General features: G+C 35.3%; 2 protein-coding genes across 2 annotated transcripts; both read right to left on the bottom strand.

The window, feature by feature from the left end:
• Window positions 1-2,220: 2,220 nt before the first annotated feature.
• On the bottom strand, window positions 2,221-3,161 carry LOC112507727 (protein SRC2). The gene has a single exon (XM_025112412.1). It carries the CDS (start codon window positions 3,138-3,140, stop codon window positions 2,307-2,309), a length of 834 nt encoding a protein of 277 aa, XP_024968180.1. The 5' UTR covers window positions 3,141-3,161; the 3' UTR covers window positions 2,221-2,306.
• Window positions 3,162-4,290: 1,129 nt separating this feature from the next.
• LOC112505779 (calcium-dependent protein kinase 13-like) lies at window positions 4,291-10,979 on the bottom strand. Its single transcript, XM_025109763.1, has 7 exons — window positions 10,159-10,979; window positions 8,768-8,911; window positions 8,297-8,449; window positions 5,737-5,852; window positions 5,469-5,636; window positions 4,820-5,050; window positions 4,291-4,735 (listed from the first exon to the last, which is right to left on the bottom strand). Exons 1-7 carry the CDS (start codon window positions 10,793-10,795, stop codon window positions 4,583-4,585), a joined length of 1,602 nt encoding a protein of 533 aa, XP_024965531.1. The 5' UTR covers window positions 10,796-10,979; the 3' UTR covers window positions 4,291-4,582.
• Between the last annotated feature and the right edge of the window lie 2,367 nt (window positions 10,980-13,346).

Here is a 13,346-nt window from a genome sequence, read left to right as displayed (position 1 = left end):
ACGATAACAACAAATCCAACAATATTGAAAAGAAAAAAATATGTAATAACAAATCACATTTTGTAAATAATATAATATTTAGATACCTTTTAAAAGCTTTAAGTTTTTTTCAACTTTTATTTCTTCATTACTCACCAAAGGATTTCTATTAATTGAAAAAAAAAATCTTGAAATAGTCAAAATTTAACGTAATTATCAATCACGTATAAATAGTTATTGTTAATGAAGCTTAAATTCAAAAAAAAGTTTATCATATCCTGTGATTATAAAATATCAAAATTTTATTCGAATTTATATGATCAAATCGTAAACACAATTTATATGATCCAATCGTAAACACAATCATATCCTATGATAACAACCATCCAACAATATTGAAAAAGAAATATGTAATAACAAATTACATTTTTTAATGAATATAATTTCTACATACCTTTTAAAATCTTTGAATCCTTCTTTAACTCTCATCTTTTTCATCCTTCACCAAAGGATTTTATATGGTTTCATTTTGTTTATTATTGAAACTTTAAAAAACAAATTTCATTAAGAAATAAAAGAAAGTAAATGGAAGAGCAAATCAAGAGTTGGAGGTTAAACTTAGGTATACAAAATTACAAAAATAACCCGGGTCAATTATGAGCTATACATTTTTCATCTAGGGGTAAAAAAGTCTTTAACATATTAAACATTTAAAAAAATAAAAAAAATGAGAAAAAAGATAGGAGTGGTTCTAAGCATTAAAAGGTGTCACCTCATTATCTTTGGTTTCTCCTTTAATATATATATATATATATATATATATATATATATATATATAGATTTTAAAGTTTTATATAAATACACACACACATATACATGTGTTTAATCTTTTTTCTATTAATGAAGGGTGCAATAAGTGCTCTAGACAGTACCCTTATACATGCAATTGTGTCAGCTAGTCATCAAATTGCTTACAGGGGAAGAGGTGGCGGTCGATGCTATCAAAATGTTCTAGGAATTTGTGATTTCAACATGATATTTACTTTTGTTTGGGTTGGATGGGAAAATATAGCGCATGATTCTAGAATACTTAGGGAAGTTGCTTTTAACCCAAGATCCGGTTTTCCCTTTCCACCACAAGGTATAAACCATTCTCAACTTATAAAGTTTTTATTTGTATATTATACGATTGATGTGGGTGGTTTTTCAGATAAATATTATCTTTGTGATGATGCGTACGCCATATCGTAACACAAGATATTGATTGGCAGATTTTCGACGTCGACGTGTTTTGACTAAAGAAGAAAGGTTTAATCATGCACATGCCCAACTTAGAAATATTATTGAACGTGCTTATAGTAACTTGAAAGCGAGATTTTTGATCTTAAAGCAAATGGCTCCCTTTCCATTTACAACACAAAGTAATGTGGTAATTGTTTGTTTTGTGATACATAATTTCATCAGAAAATATAATATTCAAGACCAGTTGTTTATGGAGTGTAATGATGATAGTATATTTAACAACGAAAAAAAAATCTAAGGAAATGGAGAAGAAGAATTTCCCAATGGGGTGCTAATAGCACTCAACATATGACTACTTTAAGAGATGAAATTACAAATAGTTTGATCAATAATGTTTGAACTTAAATTTTTGTGTTTGAACTTGGATTTAAACTTGGCTAGTTTGTATTTGAACTTGGATTTTTAAGTACTTTATGAATTTATGTTTTAATTTATTGGATGATATAAATGAATTTATAAATTTATGTTTTGATATTTAAATATTTTATTTTTCAAAAATATTATTTACCTTAAAAAATGAACAACAAGTTACTAAACAGCATCTAGTTCATCCTCAGGGGTAAGTGAATCATTTATGTTACTCAGACTGTTAATTCAGATAGAAAAGTAAATAACAACATAAATTTATCCAGACAAATAAATTTATCCAGACAACTCTTTGCCAAAAAAAAGATAGTATGTTATATTTCTTTGCATTTTGCTATGAAATAATTGTAAAAAGTTATATGTTAGGGGGTTGGAATTGCTTATAAAAACAACTTATTAACTTATTTCAATGTGACATCGATAATAAACATTTTTAAATGTTCAGATAAACAGTTTATACCGATGTTAAACCGGTATAATATGTTTTTAAGAAAGTTAAACCATTATAACTTATAATAAATTGATAAAAACTTTTATATAAAAACATAAATCGTTCCAAATAAACAATTCCAAACAAGTTTCGTATTATTTATTATTAGAAACCCATTAAAGCAGCATTTTTCATTTCTTATGAAAAAGAAAAAAAGAAGGAAAAGGGTCTAATCATCGTCGACGTCGTAACCGAGATCTTCTTCAACCTTATCGGCGGCATCTTCGGCGATCTCATCTTCCACATGATCAATTCCTTCCGCTATCGCCAGCCCACCCAACAGTCCCGCCGCCGCACCAACCGCCAGTCCAGTCCCCATTCCGTACTTGCTCTTTTTTTCCTCCCTGTACCCGCCATACGATGGTTGACCGCTGTACGCCGGTTGACCGCCGTAAGCAGGCTGCACATAAGTTTGCCCGTATTGAGGAGGAGGAGGAGCAGCGTAAGGTGAATATGGATACCCTGACGGCGGTGCAGAATAAGGATAATTCCCACCATAGGGTGCCGGTGCCGCGTAGGGATAGGGTGGCGGAGCAGGGTGTTGCGGTGGGGGAACACCGTATGGAGGTGCGTAGTAAGGATCCGGCGCACGATAGCGTGGTTCCCTGATATATACTTTCACTTCCACCTTCCCCTGGGGACGGCCGGAAGGACGTTTAAGCTTTAAACCATCTGCAAAACACTCACCGATTCCGACCTCATCAACGACGTCCTTCAGTCTGAGCTTGGCGGAGCCGATTAAGGGCTTGGTGTCCTCCGCCGCATTGGCATGAACGATGTCGATGTAGAGGGTGGATTCCTCGATGGGATCGTTAAGAGCGATGACGAGTTTTTGATCCCAGACCGGCGATTCATCGCCTTCTTCATCTACCGGTGTAGAACATTTGTTTTTGGGGTCAACCCAGACGATGGCGTAGGGTTTGAGAGGGCCGTGCCGCCAGTTGACGTTTTTGAGGTTTTTGGCGGAGGAAACCGTGACCTCCAGTTCGTAACGCGCCGCCATGATTCCGCCGGTGAATGAAGAATTTTGGTGTGATTGAATTGAAATGGAGGATGGATGGTGTATATATACTTATATAGTTACTTGCAGCTTTATGAATATTATCGAAGGATCGCGAGGATAATGCCACTGGCCAGCATAATTGGCTACGAAATTACGTTTATGCCCTTGTAGTTGGGATGAAAAACGTTGTAGACGATTAAATGTCAAAATTCAATTGTTTTTAAAGAAACTTCAAAGTGACTGAGAACCATTTCATCATATTTTTTGATTTATTTTATCGATTATATTTTATTTGCTTTTTTGGTGAGTGGTGGGACCCGTATTTGTTCTGGTCTTAACATGTCCTCCAAGGGCACCTTTGTCTTTTTCACACGCTCTGGACGCGGCATTCCTCTAATGGTAACGCAGAGTTTGATTTAAAGGGAATTTGTCTATGGCACCCCTCTAAGTCCTGTCACAATTCACAAATGAATAACAAGAAGCTCAAATGGCACATCCACACCGTTTATTGGACTAGACTTTAAGTGGTTGTTTACTAAATGCTTGCTTGGTAAGTGTTTACCGGATAAATTTTCTTATCGGATGAACATGACAAGGGCCAAGAATCATACCGGATAAGAGCGATGAGAATGATGTGGTCTTATCCAGATAAATGTTTACCCGGTAAATTATTGCATTCGATAGGTTTTGATATACTAAAATCTTACACATCAAGGTAAATTATAATGTTGGCTCATATAGGTAAGCACTTACCCGATAAGCACTTACCAGGTTTAAGAAACTTATCAACAATTCGAATCTTTATCATAAGGTAAGTGAAAGTAATTTCTATTGCCGGTAAACACTTACCTGGTAAGTGTTTGGTAAACAGCCCCTAAGAGACGTTTACCAACAATCTTACGATGTTAATTGATGGCAAGGTAAATGAATGTGGTAACTTCTGCCCAATTAGCACTTACTAGGTAAGAGATGCTTATCAACAATCTTACGATGCCATTTTGATGACCAATAATCTTTTACTCGGTAAGGTAAGCGAATGTGGTGACTCTTGCCCACTTAGCATAGGTAAATGGCCCCTTACTCATTACTAAATGCGATATACAAGTTCAGGTAGGTTTTCAAACTCTTACATAATAAAAGAACATATCACTTAACAAAACTAATCTTTATAATAGCTTGATCAAATGAATGAAAACCAAACAATGCCTACTTTTTTTGGCTAAAAATACCACCACCACATTTCATGTTATAAACCAATACAAGCTCTAAAACATTTGAAGTGGTAAAAGAGGCCAGAATCATACTATCTGTCCAATTTACAACATTTCAGGAGAGGTAGCATAGGTAGGAACAACTCACCTGTTGTAGGTCAACCAATCGAACGCCATCTAATCCAACAGAACCCAACAATATACTTACAAAACAAATCAAGCAGAGAAACCTTACTGGGTACTCCCCAAGTTTAGCGAACCATCTTTCATCAGCTTCACACTCAGGCTGTTGAATCTGCCTCTTGAATAATGTCGAGAAGCTTTTCTCCAATCGGTTCCCGTTTTCATCATGCCCGCAAACTCATCGTAACTGATTTTGCCATCCTGCATCATTGGATATGAACAGTAGAAAGTAAGATTAGAAGATTCCAGAAACAGATATGAACAAGTTGGACTCTTCAAATTCACCTTATCCGTGTCAACTTCTTGGAAGATGTCATTTGCAATATCTGCAGAATTATCATCTCCGTCTTCCATTAAGGTATCTCGAAGCTCATCAGGCTCTATGAAGCCGTTACCATCTTTGTCAAAGTATGAGAAAGCCTTGTGCAAATGCTCATCATTCGCCATTTTCCTCACATGTAGTGAAATGGCAACAAATTCGCCATAATCTAGGGTGCCTTTTCCATTTGTATCTACCTGTAACCAACAAACAACATACCTGATCACTGTCACTGAAGATCAATGTAATTCTAATATGGAAGTTCTAAAATAAAGTGTCGTATTAGCTTTTTTACATGACGATTCTGAGAAGTGTTCTATAAACACATTTTTTTATAGGACACTTCACTTTTTCAAATAATGTCGTATAAGAAAATTTAATAAGACGTTTTATTTCAAAAGTGTCCTAATGAACTTGTTAAGACACCCAAAGCATCATTTAAACTTATAGCAACAGAACACATAGAATGTAGAATTGTTTGGTCCTATAAACTTAGGTCTTATAAAGTGTCCATTAGGATATTTTGGACATTTTTGGAGTTTTGTTGTAGTGATCTGTAATGGTTTACTAATTGTTGAGCAAGGTAAATGAAGACAAACATGCAGTTAGACTCACAGCTTCAATAAGCAACTGTATTTCGGACTCGGCAAGCTGTGTATTCGACTTTTGCAATCCAGTTTTTAATTCTTCAATAGTAACAGTGCCATCATCATCAGTGTCAATCTTTTTGAACATGTCTTTGATGTCTTCAACTTCTTCATTGGACAAGAAATCAGCAATAACCTATACATAGAAAACCGTCACAAATTCAGGTTGATGAACTGCATTCTATGTGCACTTTCTTATGTAAACAAGAAAAAAAGGAAGAGAAAATTAAACCAACCCTCAGAGCTTTTCTTTTGAATCGATTCATCATTGAGAACTGCTTTAGCCTTGATTTGACAACATCACCAAGAGGAACATTCGGGGCTTTTTTAGCATTTTGGAGCCAAGAATGTTCTGTAAGCAGAAATTATACATTAAGAGTTTAGACAAGGACCAAAAAAAACAAATGCATGTATGAATGCACATAGTCATGAGATGATTGAATTCATATTTACGAGTTGTCACATAACAGATATCAAAACTGCAGTTCAACGCAAACATCTTCCACGTCCTAAGAATACTGCCTGGAACATTTGACCCTACATGGATATCGAGGATCGGATAGAAATTGTTGACCATTAGCCCAACACCCGAAATGCCCATGAACAATAAGCCAATTATGTGATTCAAATTCGTTTACTAACTTTTTTAATGATTGCTACTATGGTGCCTATTGGTGATTTACTGATTTACAGATTTCCCAAATAGGATTCATTGCATCTCTTATAGGACATCCAAAATTGAAAAAATGTGTATTTCTTGTGATACAGAGGAAGTATGTGCTTTCTGAATAAAATTCCATTAAAAGAAGCGCGTTGAAGTTTAAATGTAAGTTTTTTTTTTTATTTTATTAACCTGGATATCCAACCCGCTATACGAGCCGACTAATCCCAGGGCGACCACCTGCTTTGCAGATAGCTCGGAGTCACTGCATTTGAACCTCCGTGGCCACAAGGTGATTTTTATTCCTCCTTGGATTTTGAACCTGGGATCTCCTGGTACTTTTGACCTTTGGAGCCAAGCTCAAACCAATCAGGCACCACCTTTGTGGTTTAAACGTAAGTTTGATGGGAAGGCAGCAAGAGCTTGGATGCATTATGAGTACAAATGTTCAGTCACCAAGAGACAACATCGACATGCAATTCGCTTATAAAAATGTAAATACTAAGGTGGCTGTCATCTAGCCACATAAACATGAACAAAGTAGAAGTGAGGGTGGTGGAGATATCTGAATGGCACCAATTGAAGAAACAAGTAATGACAAAACATTGCTTGAGATGATTTGATAATCTACAACATAATACCAGATTTGTATCAGAAAAGGGTCATTAGGAGACGTACAGGTGACTTAAAATTAATACAGGTGTGTAAGAGTTTGGAATATAACTGTGGACACAGCAAATCCACTTGACATTAGTTGATGAACTATATAACAAGAAGACTGGTCATATCACGAGCAGTAGAAACAAACATGTCAATTAGATTCTTCTACTAATGCTTTTCACAATCTAGAAGCATACTGAAAGATGTACACATAGTTTCGAATAAAAGCATGTATAGCTTTCATGCCTTCTGATTTATGATTTCACTACGTACAATAACCTAGATAGTCACATGGTGCGGAAGTGGCTTCAAACTTCACCAAAAGTGTCGATCTAACAAATATCCTCCATTTTTGGAACTAAGGCATTGTAGAAAAGTTCGAGCCACTGGTGATTGGTGTGACATGAGAGTTTTCTTGAACCCAACACTAAAACACAATGGAGGCTTTTTCTTCTCCAACCCATCTCCATAACGCACAAAAATGGAGGTGCTCAAACTTGGCCTCTCTATATATTGGAGGTCAAAATCTTGGCAGCTATATTTGGAGGCCAAATTTGTAACTTACATACTAATATTTTATTGGTTTTTACGATTATTTTATACATTGTTTAATATTTTGTATGAAGTTTAGTAATTTAATTATTTTTTGTTTTAAATTGTAAATTACATTTAAATAATTTAAATTTCCATTCAAAAGTTAAAGAAAAATGTTGCATTAAATAAATTATTTTTAAAATTCAAGAAATAATTATTTATTGATTATAAACATTAGTACATATTATAATTATTACGTTTTAATAAAATAGTATAATAATAAATAGATATGTTATTTTATTATTATAATATTAAAAATGTTTTAGTGGGTTTTTTAGGCCACCATTTTTGGTGCATTGCCTTTACAAATAACTATGGTTAAATTATGTAAAGAACAAGGAAAGTAACTCGAAATTAGCATTCTCCACATTGAACTCTTATAAGCGCTCAATATCTTCTGCCCCAATCTGCATCATTTGTCCATATATTAATATTCAATGAGTTGGCAGTAAATCTGACGTTCTATAGCCATATCATTAAAATCATATTTGCATGTTATGTGGTAGTCCCAGATGCATGACATAACTAGCAAGGTAGGAAAATAGGCTGGAGAGTTGGTGAATCTCAAGTGGCAATACCCATCTTCTAAACAGTTCATCCATTAAAAATTCTAACTTGTAAATCTAAGTTGCAAGACAAGAATGATCAATGCAGAATGAAGTCTTCAAATCGAACATTCAAGTTTCCATTATTCCTTCACCATGACATGTAAGGGCAAAAAAACCTCCACGCAGGTGGTCATTGTTGACAGATAGCAATTGGGCTTGCAAAAATGAAAGATATTTTGGAAAAAGAAAAAACTAGGTTTCAAATATTAAATATCACAGGAGTCATTCTTTTCAGAATACAAATCGTCTATTATGCGTTGACCATAAACATACCAAGCACTTGTTTAGCCGTGAGGCGAAGCTTTGGATCAGGCTCCAACATTTGCCGAACAAGACTCTTGGCACCTTCAGAAACACTAGGCCATGGTTCACGCTTGAAATCTATTAGCCCGCGTAGAATGGCTTGTGCAACCCCTTGCTCTGACTCTGCATTAGAAAACTCAATATAAACAAACAGAATTTAACCTGTAGGCTAAGAACATTAACAGAATCTTGCCAAGCAAAAATAACAAATATGCAGTAAAGAACATCCACTGAAAAAAAATACAAATGACAATTCTGGTCAATCACCGAATCTCGCTTAGCCCATTAAAAGATATCAGTGAAGAGCCAAAAGAGCGTAAGCAATAATGTAGCATAAACTGTATTCGTGGAATCCACCCCCTTCCAACAACAAGAAAACGCTACAATATGTTCATTTACTTGAAGAGTAACATATCAATCATCTAAAGAACGAGGACTTACCTTCCCAAAATGGAGGTACACCACATAATAAAATGTAAAGAATTACTCCGGCACTCCATATATCAATCTCTGGTCCATAATTACGCTTAAGCACCTCTGGAGCCATGTAATATGGGCTTCCAACAATTTCAGAGAACCTCTCACCTATATATAATAAGTTGATTGTTAGAAAATTCATTCAAGCAATAGATATTTGATCCACATGGTCAATCTTTTTATGCATAATTTTGTGTGAAAATTGAATAGAAATTTCCATATCATATGGAAATTACACAACAGCATCTTTGAACTTCTCATTAAAGAGTTCTGATTAAATCAGTAACTATGGATTTTGAGATATCTGCAGCTTAGAACCCATTGTTTGTAATCCAAATTGAGGAAGGAACAAACAGGATTGAGTGACATTGGATAAGTAATAAGTTAGGTCCATGTCCCCTTTTTTGGACATTCATATTCCTAAAACTTGCAGTTACAGCTAACATAAAGCTGATCATAGTGCAATCTGAAGAGACACAAATAACAATAAGCATAGACAACTAAACAAAAAAAGGCCCAGCAAACTGCTTGACTTCGACTAATCCTTGATAATTGGCCTGGACCTGAAGATTACAATATCCATTCAATTGATTCACATGGAAGCATGGAGCAAAGGGGAGGTAGCAAGAACTCCAAATCCATCATCCAAGCATTTAAGGATGGATCAAACAAAAATGAGGCTCATTCTAGTTACGACATTTAAAGGTCTGTGGCTAGCATAGTTGACTCCCAGGAAAATATGTGGTTCTACTTGCCTGAGTCTACAGTGAACTTTCCTTGATGTCATGTTATCATACTAATTTTGACAGAGTTCAAGAATCTCCTTTCTATAAATTGGCAGTATTCATTTCATTAGACTTCCATTTATCTCTTCCACTTAATATGGACTAAGAGATAGAAATGTAAGCATTAGCATAAGGTGAAAACTTACAAAGATGATGAAACTTGAAAGGAAACTCACTAATAACATCCTAAACGGTGCATATATGAGTGGTGAGTGGAGTGAAGGATAGAATGGCAGTGTATGTGTGTAACACTAGAGCCAAACTCACACTCATTGTGGAGGATGAGTAAATTCAGTTTATATACTCTACCTTCGCACACTTGTGAGCACGATCACTACAAGAATGTCTCCAATGTTCATTTTAGTAGATCAATCTTCTTGTCAAGCCATGTTTTTCAACATAATTCACAGAACTGAATATGTCCTAACATAGCGCATCTAAGTTATAAATAAGATAGTGACTTTTGTGATTCTAACACAAACAATAATGAGGAGCCTCAGTCGCATATTAATTTGCCGCTATAAGTTGTAAGCCCTAGTTTTTGGAAATATTTGAGTAAAGAAAAATCACCGGGCTTGAAGAAGATAGACAAGCCGAAATCAATGGCTTTGAGAGGCGAATTCTCCTTCTTGTTCGCAAACAAGAAATTTTCCGGTTTTAAGTCTCTATGAATCACTCCATGCTTATGACATAGCTGCACAACCTCCACAATCGTCCTAGTGACTGCGGCAGCTGCACGCTCCGTATAATGGCCTCGTGCAACAATCCGATCAAACAGCTCTCCACCCTCGCATAACTCCATCACCAAATGCACCGCATTCTCATCCTCACAAGCCTCCCTCAACGTCACAATACTTGAGTTTTCCGGCAAGTGCTTCATGATCTCCACTTCTCTCCTCACATCATCAATATCCACCGCCGTCCGTAGCTTCCGCTTCGAAATCGACTTACACGCCAACAACTCCCTCGAGCTCCGATCTATACACAAGTAGGTCACTCCAAATTCTCCACGGCCAAGCTCCCTATCTAACGCATACTTCTCTTCAATAGTTTCCTTCGATACATCAGGTAAAACAGTAACCGGTCCCTTCTTCCCATTTCCAGCGTTAGCCTTGTCCTTCCGGTTGTTATGATCATGACCAGAGTAGTTCGATGACTTCACATCCTCCCTGGCAACCGCCGCCGGAGATCTGCAGCAGTTCCCCATCTAATCCAGAGATTCCAAAACTGAAATCGAGCTGAGTTCCAACACGAAGAACCCCCAACGCTAGCTACGGTAAGCTAGGGTTTTACACCACCATTTTAGCCCAAAATCAAAGCTTATCCTATACCATTGGAATCAAATTGTAGAGAGATAAAAATTCGAGGAATTGTGTGAAAAGCGAAGTGTTTTTAGCGTCAGGTAATAATGGTGTGTCGCCGATTAGTTATTGTTTCGCAGCTATTGTCTAATTTAACCCCCAAAGTTTTCAAGTGTTCACATTCAGTCCTTTTAACTCACTTTTTCATAAAATTAAAGGATTACAAAGAAACGAAATATGTCCCTTCGTTTTAGTTCGAGCTCTTACTTTGTTTGTACAATCACGACGAGCATCAAAAACATTAGAGTCAATCACACCCAAGTGATGTTTTCATTATTATCAATATGTATGTATCTTCTTTTTGGTAAGTGTGAGTTTAACCCCTCGAACGACCACAAATGACCTAGAATCGTCGCAGGTGAACCTCCATGATCACAAGGACTTTTAACAGTGTCCAGATTCAAACTCGAGGTAGATGGGATTTTCCACTACATCCTTTTGAGTCTTAACGAGTGCATCAAAACGCAAGTGATTAATCATACATGCTGATTTAGGAAAGTCATTTCAACCGATGGATAAAGGCAAGAACAAGATTGATGATGATATCAATGTCTTTCCACAGACAAAAGAATAGTAGTAAAAGTATCAGGGATTAAATAGTTATTATGGTTTTCTTTAGATATAACGTTGACATTCATGTTAGAATAGAACAACTAATAAACAAGAATAAGAAGTACTGATCAACCTTTGATAATGAGAGTAATGTACTTCAATGAACTTGTTTTTCATTCAAGGTATTATGTTAAGCCTAAAGGTTTCATCATTTGTCCTCCATGTCATAATGTCTTATAATAAAGCTTCATTATGAAGTTATAGTTCTGTTTTAAAAGAATTATAAAAATAAAAACAAATAAAATATCGTTTTAAAGCCTCTGGCATGTAGATAGATCGGTTGAAAAAGCCATGGTACACGACATTAAACATCACGTATTAACCAAGTTTAAATAGTTGATACGGTACTACCAATCAATTAGACTGATACCGATTAAATTTTGGTACGGTTGGTATGGAAATCTGTTGGTTTGTCTTGGTACAAATTTGACACTCCTACATTAGTGTCCTTAAGACGAGTTCTATGTGGGATCGGTTGGGATCGTTGGTAATCATTTTTTGTTCAAAATACTATTTTAAAATTTTCGAGGTTATGTAGTTAAGATGGATTGAATTGCACAAATGGTGATAAGTTGGAGTCAAGATTTTAATTTAAAAAAGTCAAAGGACTAAACTTGCTATTGAGTTATAGTTGAGGGATCATTTGTGTAGTTAATTCTTAGAAACCCGGACCCTGGTTGTATACTTTTGACCATATTGGCTTTAGAATACTCATTTGGACCTCTGAAATTTGGGAAACGTGTCATACTTTATTTTATTTATACCATTATATGTAGGATGTTTAAATAATAAAGGTAAAAATATGAGAATGGGATATATTCATATGTGAATAATTAGTAACTTTAAAAATAACTTATTTAAAATTGTATATGTAAACTTATTTACTTATCTTTTTCATTGATTATTTATATATAAAAATACATATGTGAATTTAAGTTTTATTCGAATTAATCATATATGAATTATGAAGTTGAAAACTTGAAACATCAATCATGGTTTACAATTTGTTCTATTCTATGTCCCTCTCGATTCTATTTAATTGAATCTTCATTCAAGCTACATGTGCTATGTAAGATGTATTGCGGTTCCTTTAGTATGGGTCATTTATCACAGTATCACTCTTATAATTGGATCAAGATGCATGGCATATGAACCTGATTTATATTTATCTGATGACACAAATCAAAAGGGACAATCTTCTCAAAGGATGTACATGGTACAAACTAATCCTTACATTCTAAGAGAATGGTGACGATGGACGAAAAGTTGATTCATCGGTGTAATTATAATTGACAAATCTGTGTACGGGAGTCTCCGAATAAGTCTATATTTTACATTGACGGGTTTAAAAGGCAATCATTATTGAGCATCAATAACTTTTATTTCAAATTCAAAATTGAAGTGTTTTACGGCTATCAAGATCGGCAAATAATAAGTTCTAACTGTCCCAAATTAGAATATTAATTATAACAGTGGTAAGTCAGGTTGAGTCCAAAGAGATTGGTCGTGACTATTTCTTCAAAGAGATTTGAGATCGAACATATCGTTTGTCCCTTTATCAGAATCCTCAAATAATTAGAGATTTAGGGTTTTAAATGACTTTTCATCAAATGAGTATTAATCAATTGATTAGATTAATTAATAAATGAAACACTACCAAAGAACCCACTTTTTCTGGCGGCCAAATCCGCCGAAAAAAGGAATTTCCGGCGGCCGCCGGAAAAAGGGGCGCCGGTGATTTTTTTTCCGGCGGTGTTTCCGGCGGATTTCCCACGTTTCCGGTGG

Source organism: Cynara cardunculus (genome assembly GCF_001531365.2).
Source record: "Cynara cardunculus var. scolymus isolate 2C chromosome LG 2, CcrdV1, whole genome shotgun sequence".
Taxonomy (NCBI): Eukaryota; Viridiplantae; Streptophyta; class Magnoliopsida; order Asterales; family Asteraceae; genus Cynara; species Cynara cardunculus.
This window is presented reverse-complemented; position numbering and strand designations above follow the sequence as displayed.